The sequence below is a fragment of the Cibotium barometz genome, chromosome 14, assembly GCF_041138505.1.
Source record: "Cibotium barometz isolate CiBa-2024 chromosome 14, ASM4113850v1, whole genome shotgun sequence".
In the NCBI taxonomy this organism is placed as follows: domain Eukaryota; kingdom Viridiplantae; phylum Streptophyta; class Polypodiopsida; order Cyatheales; family Cibotiaceae; genus Cibotium; species Cibotium barometz.
This window is the reverse complement of record NC_141059.1, coordinates 27873038-27887308: the sequence shown is the minus strand read 5'-3', so window position 1 is coordinate 27887308 and position 14271 is coordinate 27873038. Positions and strand designations below refer to the sequence as shown.

The 14271-nt window shown below is 47.8% G+C and overlaps 1 protein-coding gene across 3 annotated transcripts in view; it reads left to right on the top strand.

Moving 5' to 3' along the window:
• Positions 1 to 14271, top strand: part of LOC147631883 (uncharacterized) — a 59444-nt gene that overhangs the window by 36956 nt on the left and 8217 nt on the right. For 2 of the 3 annotated variants that reach the window (XR_015267364.1, XM_086808445.1), the window contains exons 2-5: positions 10885 to 10966; positions 11674 to 11741; positions 11999 to 12096; positions 12195 to 12331. Coding sequence is in view for 2 of the 3 variants with exons in the window: in XM_086808445.1 (XP_086664571.1) it covers positions 10885 to 10966; positions 11674 to 11741; positions 11999 to 12096; positions 12195 to 12331 (385 nt within the window). In the remaining variant the exon portion in view is untranslated. The remainder of the gene's footprint in view (positions 1 to 10884; positions 10967 to 11673; positions 11742 to 11998; positions 12097 to 12194; positions 12332 to 14271) is intronic. The other variant, XM_086808446.1, reaches the window with a different exon arrangement.

Genomic DNA, 14271 nt, shown 5'->3' with positions numbered 1-14271 from the left:
TTGCGGGGCTTAAGCCTATGATGCCAAGGCTTACCAAGCAATACATCACATCCATTCCGAGGAGCAATCAAGAAATGCTCATGATCAAGATAACCCTGAATATGTATGGCTCTGCATTTGGAGGCAAAAATTGGGCATAAAATTTGTCGTTGAACTCTTTCTAAGTACAAATGGGATCTTTGGTGGTTTTTTCAGTGATCCACCAATGGGCAGCTGTCCCCTTCAAGAACATGCTTGCATGATGGACTTTAGACTTCTCAGTGAAGTCCTTATCACTAAAAGCAATGTCAAATTGAGCCACGAAAGCAAGCACTTTGGGGGCATCATACTCTCCATGAAAAGCATCAAACTTCATGACCACTTGTGTCTTGCCTTAAGCTCCTTGAGCTTTTTGGCATGTGACTCATGTTCTTGCCTCTCTTCCCTTTATCCAATGGAACAACCCTCTCTATTGGGGCTTCAAGAGCAACCAAAGATGTTTCACAAGGCATAGTGGCATGTGCATTATGAATCTATGGCCCAGATGCATGTGACCTCCTTGAATGATGCAATGTCTCACCACGAGATAACTCAATGGGCAAAGTCTTTTGGCTTGCATGCTGACCACTCTCTCCATGATAAACATGCTTTGAATCCAGAAGGCCATCATGTCGCCCACTAGCTCCAACATGCACATATCTATTTTCTCCTGTCCCATGAGGAGTAGATCATGGCGAGAAGTGACTGATACCTCTTCCTTGTGCACAAAAGACCTCAACTGTTGAGATGTTGGGTCTCCATGCTTTAAACGAGGTGGATTGTTGAACATTAACTCCCCATCCTCTCCTTCTTTGAGATCACCCTTTCGGATGAAATAGGAGAGTGCCAACTCCCTTGGCTTCTTGCCCACTTCACGAGCCATAGACTCAAAGGTCATATCCACCATAGCATCAGCTTTCCTTGAATCAATGACACTTTGTACATGGAGATCTTCATGCAAAAATTTCAGCTCTTGCTCCTTTGCTTGCAAAAGCTTCTTCATGTGCTCTAATTCAGTCCTCAATGCATTGAGCTTATCCTCATGCATAGGCTTTGTCCCACGAGATGGCTGTCCCATTAAAGCACTGCCATAAACTCTCTCAAGAGGCTTGTGCCTTCCATGCAATACATCGGAATCGTGAGAGGCACTTGATTGATCTCTCAAATTTGGCACTTCCACAAAGGGTTGCCTTGGTTGTCCATTGAGGCAAGTGTCTGTGTTTGCTTCTGCTCTCAAAACACTGTATCTCCTCTTGAGAAAGAGAGACGCTGATACCAATGTAAACGCTCCCTGCGGGAGGCCTACAAATCGGAAGATAAAATACACATTATTAGATCACTTAACCAATACAAACAATGGAACAATACTTGCAATATTAAAATTGGAAACGACAAAGAACACTTGACACCATCACTGGAGCCGGAAAGGTCCCCCCACCCCCCTCCCTCCCCCCCCTCAATACAGTTTGTATTTCTTGGAGTATTTCTGTGTACAAGTGTTCAAGGGTCCCAAGGCTAGATTTCTCCATAGCATGGAGTGAATACAACCGAAAGAATAAGGTTTCTATCGATGAAGAATCAGTTGTCGGAGTAGGCCAAATCATAGGCAGTTTCCCACCTTCACTAGGTGAACACGTGCCCCTCACTGTCTTCCAGGACCGTGCACCAACAGACACGCGCGTCCTAACTTCTCGCAGGGTGAAGCACTGCGGAGGGAGTGATACCTGGTGCTCCCAAGTAAAAGCTTTGCTCCCAGTTTCCCTCAAACCCCATTGACCTTCACTGGCTCCTCTGAATGTGAGGGCACGGTCAGGGTACTCACGGGGAAAGATCACCATCCCAGTAGTCTTCCATGGCGAGGGAAACCGGTGGTGACGATTGTCTATACAAGACTTGGAGAAACAACATTTAAATTTAATCTTGTCTGAATTTGAATTACAGAAACAAGTACCTGATTGAGATTCAAATTAGGATCTAAGGGAGAGGAGACTGTCCCCTTTAATGCGGTCCTGGTTAGTGCAGATAGCAGTAGGAGGACAGTTGAAAGAAGAGGCGGGGGTAGCAGTAGCAACTAGTCCTGTTGGGCACAGTAGACAAAGGCAGCTATAGTCCTGAAGGCGGATACAGAAGCAACAGCCGGCAGGTACTGATGACAGGTACAGGGACATCAGCCCGGCAGGTACTGATGGTGGGTACAGGGACAGCAGTCGACAGATCTGATGGCAGGTACAAGAGCAGCAGCCGGCAGATCTAATGGCGGGTATAGGAGCAGCAGCCGGTAGATGAAAACCAATAGCACTGTTTCCAATCTAGTCCCAACCAGGCGGCGCCCTCTTTCCATCAACCACCCCCATACAGCCATCGACGTGCTGGAGGGAATTTTTTCCCATGCAATCCTTAGTCTAAATATTATTAGGCCTTACGCAATGGTTAATCCTTAGGCACCCACATTGAAAGGTGTCCAGTCATAATTTTAAATATGTGCGAACACCCAACCTCATAACTATTAAGGTTTACACTATTTAATAGATTTAACATTTGAAAAAGGCCAAAAAGGCAATACTTACCACTTGTTCACACGCCACACCAACTCGTCAGCAAACAGCACACCCACGGTACTTTGGGGGCGTCCTCGTCCAGTGTACTGGCATGTCACATAGAGCATATCAGCGTTTTTGCCTCAGCTCTCATCATCGGGACAGAAGCCCACTCTCTGCCACATCATTCCATGCGGATGGCAGCCCACTCTATGCTTAGCTTCACCATCTACATTTGTAACATGCAGCGGAAGTATTCATAATTAAGGCACTGTCACACAAGTCTCACACCACCTTCTTTTATCCTAAGTTTTGCGAGTTTAGCAATCCACTTTTAGCACTTCAAACTTTAAGAGATTTAGAGAGAGAGAGAGAGAGAGAGAGAGAGAGAGAGAGAGAGAGAGAACTGTACACCAGATTGGGTCACGAATTACCCACTGAAGGGCCCCCTCCTATTGCTAGGAGTATTTGCTTTTATTACTTTGAAGAGAATGACTTTGACTGACTTTGGACTATAGATAAGCCAAACACAAGATCTCTGAAGACCAAGAGTCGGGCTGAACTGTACACGGCTGTAGAAGCACCAATAATGATCGATTTCGAGCCTATGCACTCTTCCCAATGGAATGTAGGAAGGCTGCAAATCTAAGGCTGAGATATGGGCTGTTTGGGACTGTTTCTAGGCTATGTATGAATGCTGTAAATGAATGAATGCATGCGTTTTACCTTCACCGGCGGATGGCTATAGCAGAACGATGAAGAGATGAATGCTGAAAACTGGTTGTATGCAGAAAACGCAAGGTTCCCTGAAGGCTGAATGCTGTGTACTGCTGCGTTTTACTGACGGAGGCTGAATGCTCATGTGTTGATGCTCCTATGGCTGTAGGGTGAAACGCTTGCTCCAAATCGCTGAAGATTGAAGTGATCTATGGCTGTAGATTGAAAACGCTGATGCGCCTCTTGTTGATGGTTGAGAGAGATGATGTATGAATGCAAGTGAAGGCTATTTATATGAACAAGGGCTGGTCGGTTGGCAACTAATGCTGGCCGACTGTAGCATAAAGTGCTACATGACTTTCTACATGGATAAATAAAGTAATGATAGTATTAACTGCTGGAAAAATGATAAATAAATACTATAAAATATGGGAAAAATACCAGATAAACTTTTGAGGCTTTTGCAATGTTCTAGATGGCCTAAATGCATATGGGATGAATGCTATGCAAGAATGCACACGTCCTGATGCAAACTAAGGCTTCTATGACATCTATATGCATGAATGATTCTCTCCAAGTGGGTTAAGGGACTTTAACCGACTGACTGACTCACTAAGGCTGAGGAATGACCTACGTAGCTCGTGCCTGACATATCCTGGACTGGACTGAGGATTACAATGGGGTCATGGCGTACAACAAATATCAAATCCTAAAGGGTTCTAATACCGTACAATGTTGCACTGATGATGAGCCATCTTGTCACCATGCACTACAATGCAAAGTGCATGCCACAACATCACATCAGGTATGCATCACCCATGTCGCCAGAGCTTGCACCACTTGGGATGGCAGCCCTCTCTGCTCCTTACCACATGAGGTACGTAGCACGCGTGTCACCAGAGCTTGCACCACTTGGAACGGTAGCCCTCTCTGCTCCTCACCACCCCTCGAGTACGCAGCACCCTTGTCACCAAAGCTTGCACCCTTTCACAAGAGCTTGCACCACTTGGGACGAGCTTGCACCACTTGGGACGGTAGCCCTCTTTGCTCCTCATCACCACTAATGATGAGCCATCTCGTCACCATGCACTACAAAGCAGAGTGCATGCGACAACATCACATCAGGTACGCATCACCCATGTCACCAGGGCTTGCACCACTTGGGATGGCAGCCCTCTTTACTTCTTACCACATTAGGTACGTAGCACCCGTGTCACCAGAGCTTGCACCACTTGGAACGGTAGCCCTCTCTGCTCCTCACCACCCCTCAAGTACGCAGCACCCTTGTCACCAGAGCTTGCACCCTTCAGGTACGCAGCACCCTTGTCACAAGAGCTTGCACCACTTGGGACGGCAGCCCTCTTTGCTCCTCATCACCCTTCAGGTCTTGCAGCACCCTTGTCATCAGAGCTTGCACCACCACCATCACCACTCCGGACAGCAGCCCTCTCTGCTCTTCATCTACCACCCCAAGTACAGCAGCACCCTTGTCATTAGAGCCTGCATCACCTCATCTTTCGCTGCCATTACCACCTCAGAGCACCTCTGCATCCACCGACGCGAGCCTTTGACACCGACCACCACTCGGAGTACTTTGCCTCACATCGACGCGAGCCTTCGTCATCGACCGTGCTTCGGCTCCGACATCATCTCTGCTTCTGCACTGGTCTCTCTACTCAGAGTCACCTCACACCTGAGGGCTCTTGTACATATTTGCACTCACCATTATATATATATATTCACTCACATATTTCATGTTGTGTGATTTTGCTTTGATCTCTTGTACATCTGGTCCTTTCGTCCTTTTGCCCTCACATATGTTCCACTTATTCTCACTCTCAACATCTGTGTACTATGTCTATCTCCGTCTTTGTGTGGCTGTATTTGCCCCCCTTCGCTGCCCAGTTCCAGTTCGCCTCTCTGCCCGCTTCCCCCCCAGCTCGCCAGTTCGCCTCTCTGTCCCCAGGCTTTCGCCCCTTCGCTGCCCAGTTCCAGTTCGCCTATTTGCCCCCCTTCGCTGCCCAGTTCCAGTTCGCCTCTCTGCCCGCTTCCCCCCCAGCTCGCCAGTTCGCCTCTCTGTCCCCAGGCTTTCGCCCCTAAACCCTATTTGCCCCCCTTTCCCCACCCACCCCTGCTCCGTTCGCCTATTTGCCCCCCTTTCCCCACCCACCCCTGCTCAGGCCCCCAAGGCAGCAACATAACTCTCTCTCTCTCTCTCTCTCCTCCCTGCCTGTGGGAAGGACTGCAGAGTGATTTGGAGGAATGGCCCCGAGTCTCCAAGAGAAACTCGAGGCCCTCGAGATGGCAATGAAGGCATTAATCAAGGAGAACAAGAAGACATCCGATTCCAACCTCAATGAGGTGGAAAACAAACTACACAAGCACATCATAGCTCTCGAAGCACGGGTCACGAACCTCGAACAAGAGAACACGGCACTCAAGGAGGAGGTGAGTGCATTGAAAGTGGAAATGGTAGCCATCAAGAATGCTGAGAAGGAAGAAGGGGAGATCAATGACAACACTCTCACGGCCATCAAAGAAGAGATCTCCAAGGAGATCACAAAGGACATGGAGGGAAAGCTCGAAGCCAAGCAGTCAGGATGGGTCGAGGTGGTGAAGAAGAACATCCGTAAAGAAGTGAGGGAGGAAACTCAAAGGGAAGAAAACCAAATCATTCACACCACCATTGAGGAGGAGAAGATGAGGCATGCCCGCCGCCTCAACATTCGAGTCACAGGTATAGCCGAGACACCCGACTCCACTCCCGAGAAAGATGGACAGCTTCTATGCATGAAGCTCGGTTACAAGGAAGAGCACCCTCTTCCCTTCACCAAAGCATGGAGAGCCGGGAAAGACTCAACACGCAAGCGAGCCCTCATCCTACAGTTTGCAGGAGAGACGGAGAGGGTCACCTTCATGAGGAAGAGGGTCATACTACGGGGTTTAGAGGGAGCTCCTATTTTCTTGGATGATGATCTCACGAGGATGCAGCTTGAGCATAGGAGAGCTTGCATGCCACGAGTCTTACACGCGAGGAGAGAAGGCAAGAAGGCCTTCTATCGAGATGGTCGGGTCATCATTGATGGCCGGCCCATGGATTAGCGGTTTGGGGCCTATGGGACACAGACCAGGCCACTGACAGAGATACACATAGCAGTATGGAACTGTAATGGTTCACTATGGGTGCAGCCTGGACGACTGGAGCATGTTATGGTGGGGAGAGACATCATACTTCTGACAGAGACACATCAGAGCCCAGAGAGAGGGCTACCTCGAGTAGAGGGATTCCAGTGGGAGTCAGCATACAGGAGGACCACACGCCAGGGTACCTCGAGAGGGTCGGGGGGAGTAGCAGTTCTCCATCAGGATCCTCCTACGTCATTACAGAGGACATGCCACAGGAGGAGGAGATAGGAGCCTCGCCATACACTTGTCTGTCAGAGGAGATTATGCATTATTCTACACTAGGGGAAGTATTTCTTACGGGCGACTTCAATGCCCACACACAGAGCAGACAGTGTGAGGTGTATGACTATGATGACATGGAGATCCTCCACCCTGTGGATCCAGAGGAGATAGGGGCTAGTCGGGCATCAGAGGACACTGGACCAGACAGAGGGCATTATGGGGACCACTTACTAGAGTTGGGAGCCAGGCATCGTCTCGTTATTTATAACGGGATGCTACAGTGGCCGGGGTCAGGAGGGCTGACATGCTTCCCACATGGGGGTCATACACGGACCGGAGGCACGGTGGTAGACTACATTATGGGGTCTTTGGAGGCATCACAGCTTGTCACCTCATTCTCCATTCCACCTCGTCCTATTGGAGCAGATCATACATACTTGGCATTTTCACTAGCCGGATCACCAGTATCACCAGCCCCCCACATACCGACGCCACACACTACCATCTACTTCACACATGACATGGCAGACATATACACTGGCAGAGTAGAGGATGGACTCCTACTCATGGATCCCCTGGCATCTATGGATACCATTACAGCCCAGCTCGCATCACTCCTACACACGGCTGCATTACAGAGCTTCCCACATCGTGTACACTCAGGAGAGCCTGCGAGACCTGGGACTATGCCCCAGAACAGATGGTATGATGACGAGTGCAGAGCCCTATACTCACGACTCCGCATACAGAGAGCCTTGGGAGCCATCACAGAGCAGGAGTCGAGGAGAGAGATGAGGAGACTTACTCGCCGCAAAAGGCGGGCCTTCGCAGAGATACAGGAGCTAGAGATCTTTCATTTCTTCATGAGTAGAGATAGCCCTGTCTCATGGCGGCACTTCAGAGAGCCCCGGACCCCGACGCCTATTGCAGACCCACAGACATGGCACACATATGCAGAGGGTCTATACCATGCCCCACAGCAGCCACCTATACCTCAGCCACAGGAGCCTCGACCTACCACAGCTAGCTTCTTTACCCACTCGATGGTACAGGAAGCTATCCGCCGCCTACAGCATGGACGGGCCGCCGACCATATGGGCCTGCAGGGTGAGCATCTCATATATGCAGTAGATTCTTTAGCTCCTTTTCTTGCACACCTGTTTAACAGGGCACTAGCAGAGGGTTTGCCTGCGGAGTGGACGATGCACACCATTGTGCCGATTCACAAAACAGGGGATATGCTCGATCCGAGCAACTACAGGACGGTTATGGTTGGCCACGTGCTAGCCAAACTCTATGGTGCAGTGCTGGAGCAGGAGCTTAGCTTATATGCTGAGCGAGCAGGCTTACGCTCATCAGGGCAGGCAGGCTTCAGGAGAGCTTTCTCTACCACTGACCATGTATTCACTTTGAGATGTATGATTGATCAGGCCAGAGTGAGGAAGAGAAAGCTCTATTGCTGCTTTGTGGATTTCCGCAAGGCATTTGACACAGTACCACGAGAGAGGCTCTTTCAGCGCCTGCAGTCTCTTGGCATACCAGCAGATATGACATGGGGCATCTATGCATTATATGAGCAGGTTTTTGGGCGAGTCAGATGTCCAGGAGGTATGTCCGAGACTATTGCTAGCACCATTGGTGTGAAGCAAGGATGCCCACTTTCCCCCACGCTATTTGGGTTATACATTGATGAGGTGGCTGACTTCATTACACGGGGAGGCGGAGATGGAGTGGATTTAGCAGGTACCTCAGTACATATTATGCTCTATGCTGATGATATTGTATTAGTGTCTGAGTCCCCAGGTGGTCTACAGCAGCATCTACATGCACTCCATGATTTCTGCACGCAGAGGGGTCTTACTGTGAACCTTGGGAAAACCAAGGTTATGGTCTTTCATACATCGAGACAGGGCAGGAGTCAGCTGACATTCACTCTCGCAGGATGCCAGGTGGAGGTGGTGACATCATACGTGTACCTAGGGGTTACCTTCTCTGCAGCAGCCACACGCTTTACCATGGGTTCAGCAGCCAGAGCTAGATTGACACGGGGATATGCAGCATTGGCTATGCTAGAGAGACAGTGCCACCAGGCGCATTTTCAGGAGCCCCGGACGAAGGGGTGGCTATTTGACACATTAGTCACACCGGCATTGATGTATGGAGCAGCAGTATGGGCGCCAGGCCTTGCTACTCATTGGTGGACACAGATAGAGAGACCACAGGCCCTCATGATGGCACGCATGATACGCAGCAAACCGTCAGTACCTCATGACATTATCCGAGCAGAGTTTGCTGCGCCTCCTATGATGGTAGAGGCCATATTCCAGACTATATGCCTGCTAGACAGATTCAGAGAGATGCCACATGACAGATTATCATACAGAGCTTTTCAGGCATCTAGACAGTTGGCTGAGGCAGGAGACAGAGGATCATGGTATGCACAGGTCACACATTGGTTCTCACAGCATGGCCTAGACATGGATCATCTACCACCATTCCAGTATGACAGGGATGCACCACATATCCGTCTCTCTCATAGTGAGAGGAACAGAGTATTGAGACAGGATCTATGGCAGCTCTATACACGAGAGACATGGATATCGCCTACACAGCCTCTTCCACCGAAGATGCTATACTACAGAGATCACTTCATGAGTATCACTGATGATGGATTTATAGAGAGGCCTAGATACATGGAGGGCTTTTTACCACACGGCTCCCGAGTGGCTATTGGTCAGCTCAGAGTTTCATCACACCGATTGGAGATTGAGACTGGCAGAGCAGCACGGATTCCCCGAGAGGAGAGGGTATGCAGATTGTGCAGAGAGGAGGTGGAGAGTGAGGAGCATTATGTATGCAGATGCAGAGCATATACAGCCATCAGAGAGAGATATCCCATTTTATTCAGAGAGCCACATTCCCTACGCCAGATCTTTGAGACAGCAGACCAGCGCATACTAGGGAGATACATTCTAGACATACAGCGCCACAGAGAGACATTATTACAGGCTCAGACAGCTCCAGAGGGGGGGCGACAGACACAGATTACTACATTTTTCCAGAGATCCATACCCCTCCCAGCCCCTACACGGCAGGGGATTACTCTCCAGAGAGCAGAGACACTTAGAGCCCGCAGGAGACAGAGGACACCTGGCTTTCGGACACCACGCCTATACCAGAGAGAGATGACAGAGATCAGAGCTCAGTTTCACAGAGAGGGTGCGGAGCGACTGGCTCGCTTCAGAGCACACCCAGGCATGTTCTTCAGGGAGCTGTGGACACCCCCTTCACTGATGTATACCATTTTATACCCCCAGTATGGTACAGGATGGAGCTAGCTAGGTTGCATATCATGATTGTATACTCCATGCATATAGCTTTGCATTCTCCTAGTAATAGAGCTCCATCCCCTGCACACCCAGATTCAGCTTTTTTATTCAGTACTTTTTCATTTTGTTGGGATGACAGAGGATACCCCATACAGGTACTCCGATTTGTCTCATAGGCCGAGTTCGGTCTTTTGGAAGACGTTAATAAAATCTTTCTTTCTTTCTTTCTTTCTCTCTCTGTGGTTGTGGCTTTCCAACTTTTCGTATCAAAGCTTGTCTCTCCTGGAGCTGCCCATTGACCTACTCGATTCGACTTGCTGCCTTTAGCCTAAGCGTGCTCGCCTTCTTGCCTTCGCCCTGTGTGCCTGCGAATTCGGCCCATCTTCATGCCACCCCTCTGCTCAGCCCCCTTGGCGACGCTACCACCTCTGCCCCTTTTCGCCAGCTATCTGGGTGGCACTAGTGCGGGGTGTTGCATGCGCGGAGGCCTTGTTGTATTGATCGACAGCCCTAGCCTGATAAAGAGCAAGATCCTGATTTAAACATGATTAAGACAGAGGAGAGAGAAGATTGTTGGTGTCAGGGTTTTTTTATTCATATGGTACAAAAAGGTTGCTGAATAGATGTACATGATGCAGGCCCGTGGTCAGCCCCTAGGGGTGACCTCTGGCCCCTTTTCTACATGACTTCTACTGACTTCTGAAAATGATAGACGAATGAATGAACTGGATGATTGCTGAATTATGCTTTATGCTTATATATATGTGTGAAGGTTGTTCGTCGGCCAGTGGAGAAGTTGTCAGCTTGCTGCTGGACATGTATTATTCCCTAAATTTTCTATTTTGGTTTCAAAATAACATCATGAGGTGTTGTAGGTTCACTCAAGAGGAATTATCATCGCAAAATCAAGTGAAGGCATCCGTGCAGCGGAAGATCCGGCAGAGCATTGCAGAAGAGGTTTGTAAAAAGAGTTCCATAATTATGTTTGATGTGTATGGGAGTTGTGAAATCTTGAAGGTGGAGCCTGTAGTTAAGGTGGCCCGAATAATGAGTGTAGCCCAAATGATGTAGGGCTTAGGATTTTATACTATGTGGGTTCTTTTGACTGCCATAGGCTTCACACCCTTTGGGTGTTGCACCAATTGGTTCCTAAATTCAGCCTTGGGCTTGCCCAAGGCTTCTTCCTTTCACATTGTGTATACATTTAATGTATGGGCCACCTCAACTATAACACAAGACGAATCTCTCTCTCTCTCTCTCTCTCTCTCTCTCTCTCTCTCTCTCGCTGGAGGCCACAGCCTCAAAATGGCCTTTTTCCATTTTATTGCTACCTCAGGCGGTTAAGGAAAAATCTAGAGAAAACGTGACAATTCGATTTTTTTTTCCCCCTAAGGTCCTCATGCTAAGACCCCAACCTAAGGTTTATTCAACTTCTAAGGTTCCTGCTCTTCAAGTAATTAATCAATGCAAAACAGAATTTTGGTGCCATATTATGTGACAGGTTTCATTACCTTTGAAGTAGATTATAGTGCCAACATTTTTTTTTTGGTATCTAGATTTTGTGACATGGTTTTCTTATATTTGATTGCAAATGCACAGTCTCTTTTGCAGGCAATGTGACCTTCTCATGAGCATTAACTTATCTCTGGGTCTTGTAATGTCAGTATCCAGACTTGGAGCCCGTACTTGATGAACTACTCCCCAAAAAGTCACCGCTAATCGTGGCCAAATGGTAGTGACCCATATGATTTATTGTGCTGCACCTTTTCTTTGTTTTGTCTAAGCCTTAGGGGCTTTACACACGTATTCTACCCATGTGAGAAAAAGTGTAGATTTCATCTATGCCATCTGAAAAAAGGGATATGTGTGTAAAGTGCCTTAATCAAGGAAACCCATTGAACATGAGTTAATATGCTTTGTTTTTCATATGCCGTTTTATTGAGTTGGTTTCATGCATTGCATCAAGGTTAATTGATACCTTTTGGGCAGTCAGAATCGTGTCAGCTTGGTGGTAGTGAACAATGTACCCCTTTTTTTCAATGTCCGTGACAGCCCCTATATGCCGACACTGCGACTTCTGCACCAATGTAAGTAATTTTATTTGTGTAGATTGCTGAGTTCCAAACCATAGTAATCCTTAATAAATACTTTTTAAATGTGATCGCTCTTTTTTGGGCTTTTATAGATCCGAGCATAATGAAGATGCTTAGAGTTGACAGAGGAGCTATCAAATTTGTCCTTGCTGGAGCAAATATAATGTGCCCTGGTTTGACATCTCCGGGAGGTGCTTTGGATGATAGTGTACTAGCAGCAGCACCCGTGGTATGAGTGTTTGATGTTTCTTCTAACACACAGAGACACTCTAACTTGGGTGCTTGCACAAGCGTGTTTATGGTTGATTGATTGTGACTAGTGCCTAATCACATACTTGAGCCCATGCAACAAAACTAGAGATACTCAATGGTAGCAAAGCCTCTTAGCTCTTAATGACTCCATGATGCTTGATTGATCGACAGATAATGAATGGATGATAAATGAATGAATATGACTAAGGGCCTAGACTCCTATTTATAGTGCCTAATGTTGGTAAGTTGGATACCAACCCTAATAATAATGTCCAACTAAGTGTGTTCACACAATAACCCAATAACTCTGTCCACACTTGGCCACATTGGGCGCTTAGACAATATTAAGGTTATAATATTACAAAGAAATTTTAATAAAATAACAAAGGTTTTGGGCATACTTACCTCCTGTTCATAGGCCACAAAACACATCAGAATACAAAGGCACTTGCATGGCTCACGGATAGGCATCCAGTCATGCAACAACAGTACGCACACCACCCTAGAGCACTGAGCAACGTCGGTGGCTAGGCTCCCATCTCCTAGCTGTTGCTCCCCCCCCCCCAAAAACCCGGTCGGAGGAGATATCTATGACAAGGTGCCACCACACCCTATATATGGCTCTTCGACTTCCCATGCTCTTGCATATGGGATAATCCACCACAACTTCTAGTCATACGATAACCTGAGAGTAGCTACGAGAATTGCCACCTCCAACACCCTCCTTCAATTCGAGCACCTCGATCAAACAGAGGCTAGGACCGCCTAGGACCACACAAGCCGAGCTCTGCTACCATGTCAAAGTCACGCAACAGTAACACACACACCACCCAGGGCACTGAGCAACGTCGGTGGCTAGGTTCCCACCTCCTAGCTGTTGCTTCCCCCCAAAAAACCCGACCGGAGGAGATATCTATGACAAGGTGCCATCACACCCCATATATGGCTCTTCGATTCCCATGCTCTTGCATATGGGATAATCCACCACAACTTCTAGTCATGCGATAACCCAAGAGTAGCTACGGGAATTGCCACTAGCCCTATGTTTAAAAAAAAAAGCAACACGTCACTTTAAAAAAAAGAAGAAGAAGAAGAAGTCCTCCAGTGTGCATACGGGCAGTCACGTTCAAAACACAAACAAAATAAATCCTCCCCACCCTCTCCTCACGCACGCACGCGTGTGAAGAAGCCTTGAAGTTGGCGTTAAAAAAAAAAATCACCCGAAGCACGATTCTTCGGAGACAACCACACACACATTATCTTCGTTTGAGTAACAACAGACTCGACATCGACATTCTTACCGTTCACAACAACCTTTTTCTTCGAATCAACATCAGCAACACAAGCAGCAACATGAAGCTTTCAGAAGGTCTCCCCTTGAAGAGCACTTAACCTCTTCAAAACCTCTTCAAAGTGGACTTATCTAGTGGCACGAACTTCTGACCCTAGTCGAGCACTCGGTCGTGAAGGCCGCGATGATGGACAAGTTTTCCCTTGCGAGCCATGCCCTTCTACTTCGGAAGCCTTAATACCCGTTGAACAAGCTGAAGATTTAAGAAATTATGGTTCGTGTGTGACAACCCAAAAGCACACAACTCCTCCGGCCGTGATCCAGGCAAAAACAATGGCCTCGTCACCGCCCTTACAAACTAAAGTCTTTGTCTCTGACTAGAAAATTGATGCAGTGGTGAATGAGAACCTTAAGTCAACTTTGAAGACTCAAGACCTTACCTTGAATGGTACAAGGGATACTGCAGACTCTTGCAGCATGACTTCAGTCGTTGCATATGAATATTTGAACAATACCTCTTCGGTGTCAACAACAACTCTTGAAGATTCCACTTGGCAAACAAACGAAGAAATGCAGCAATACCCTAATCTTCTTCAGGAGTTCTTTGACACACGGATGTCATCATT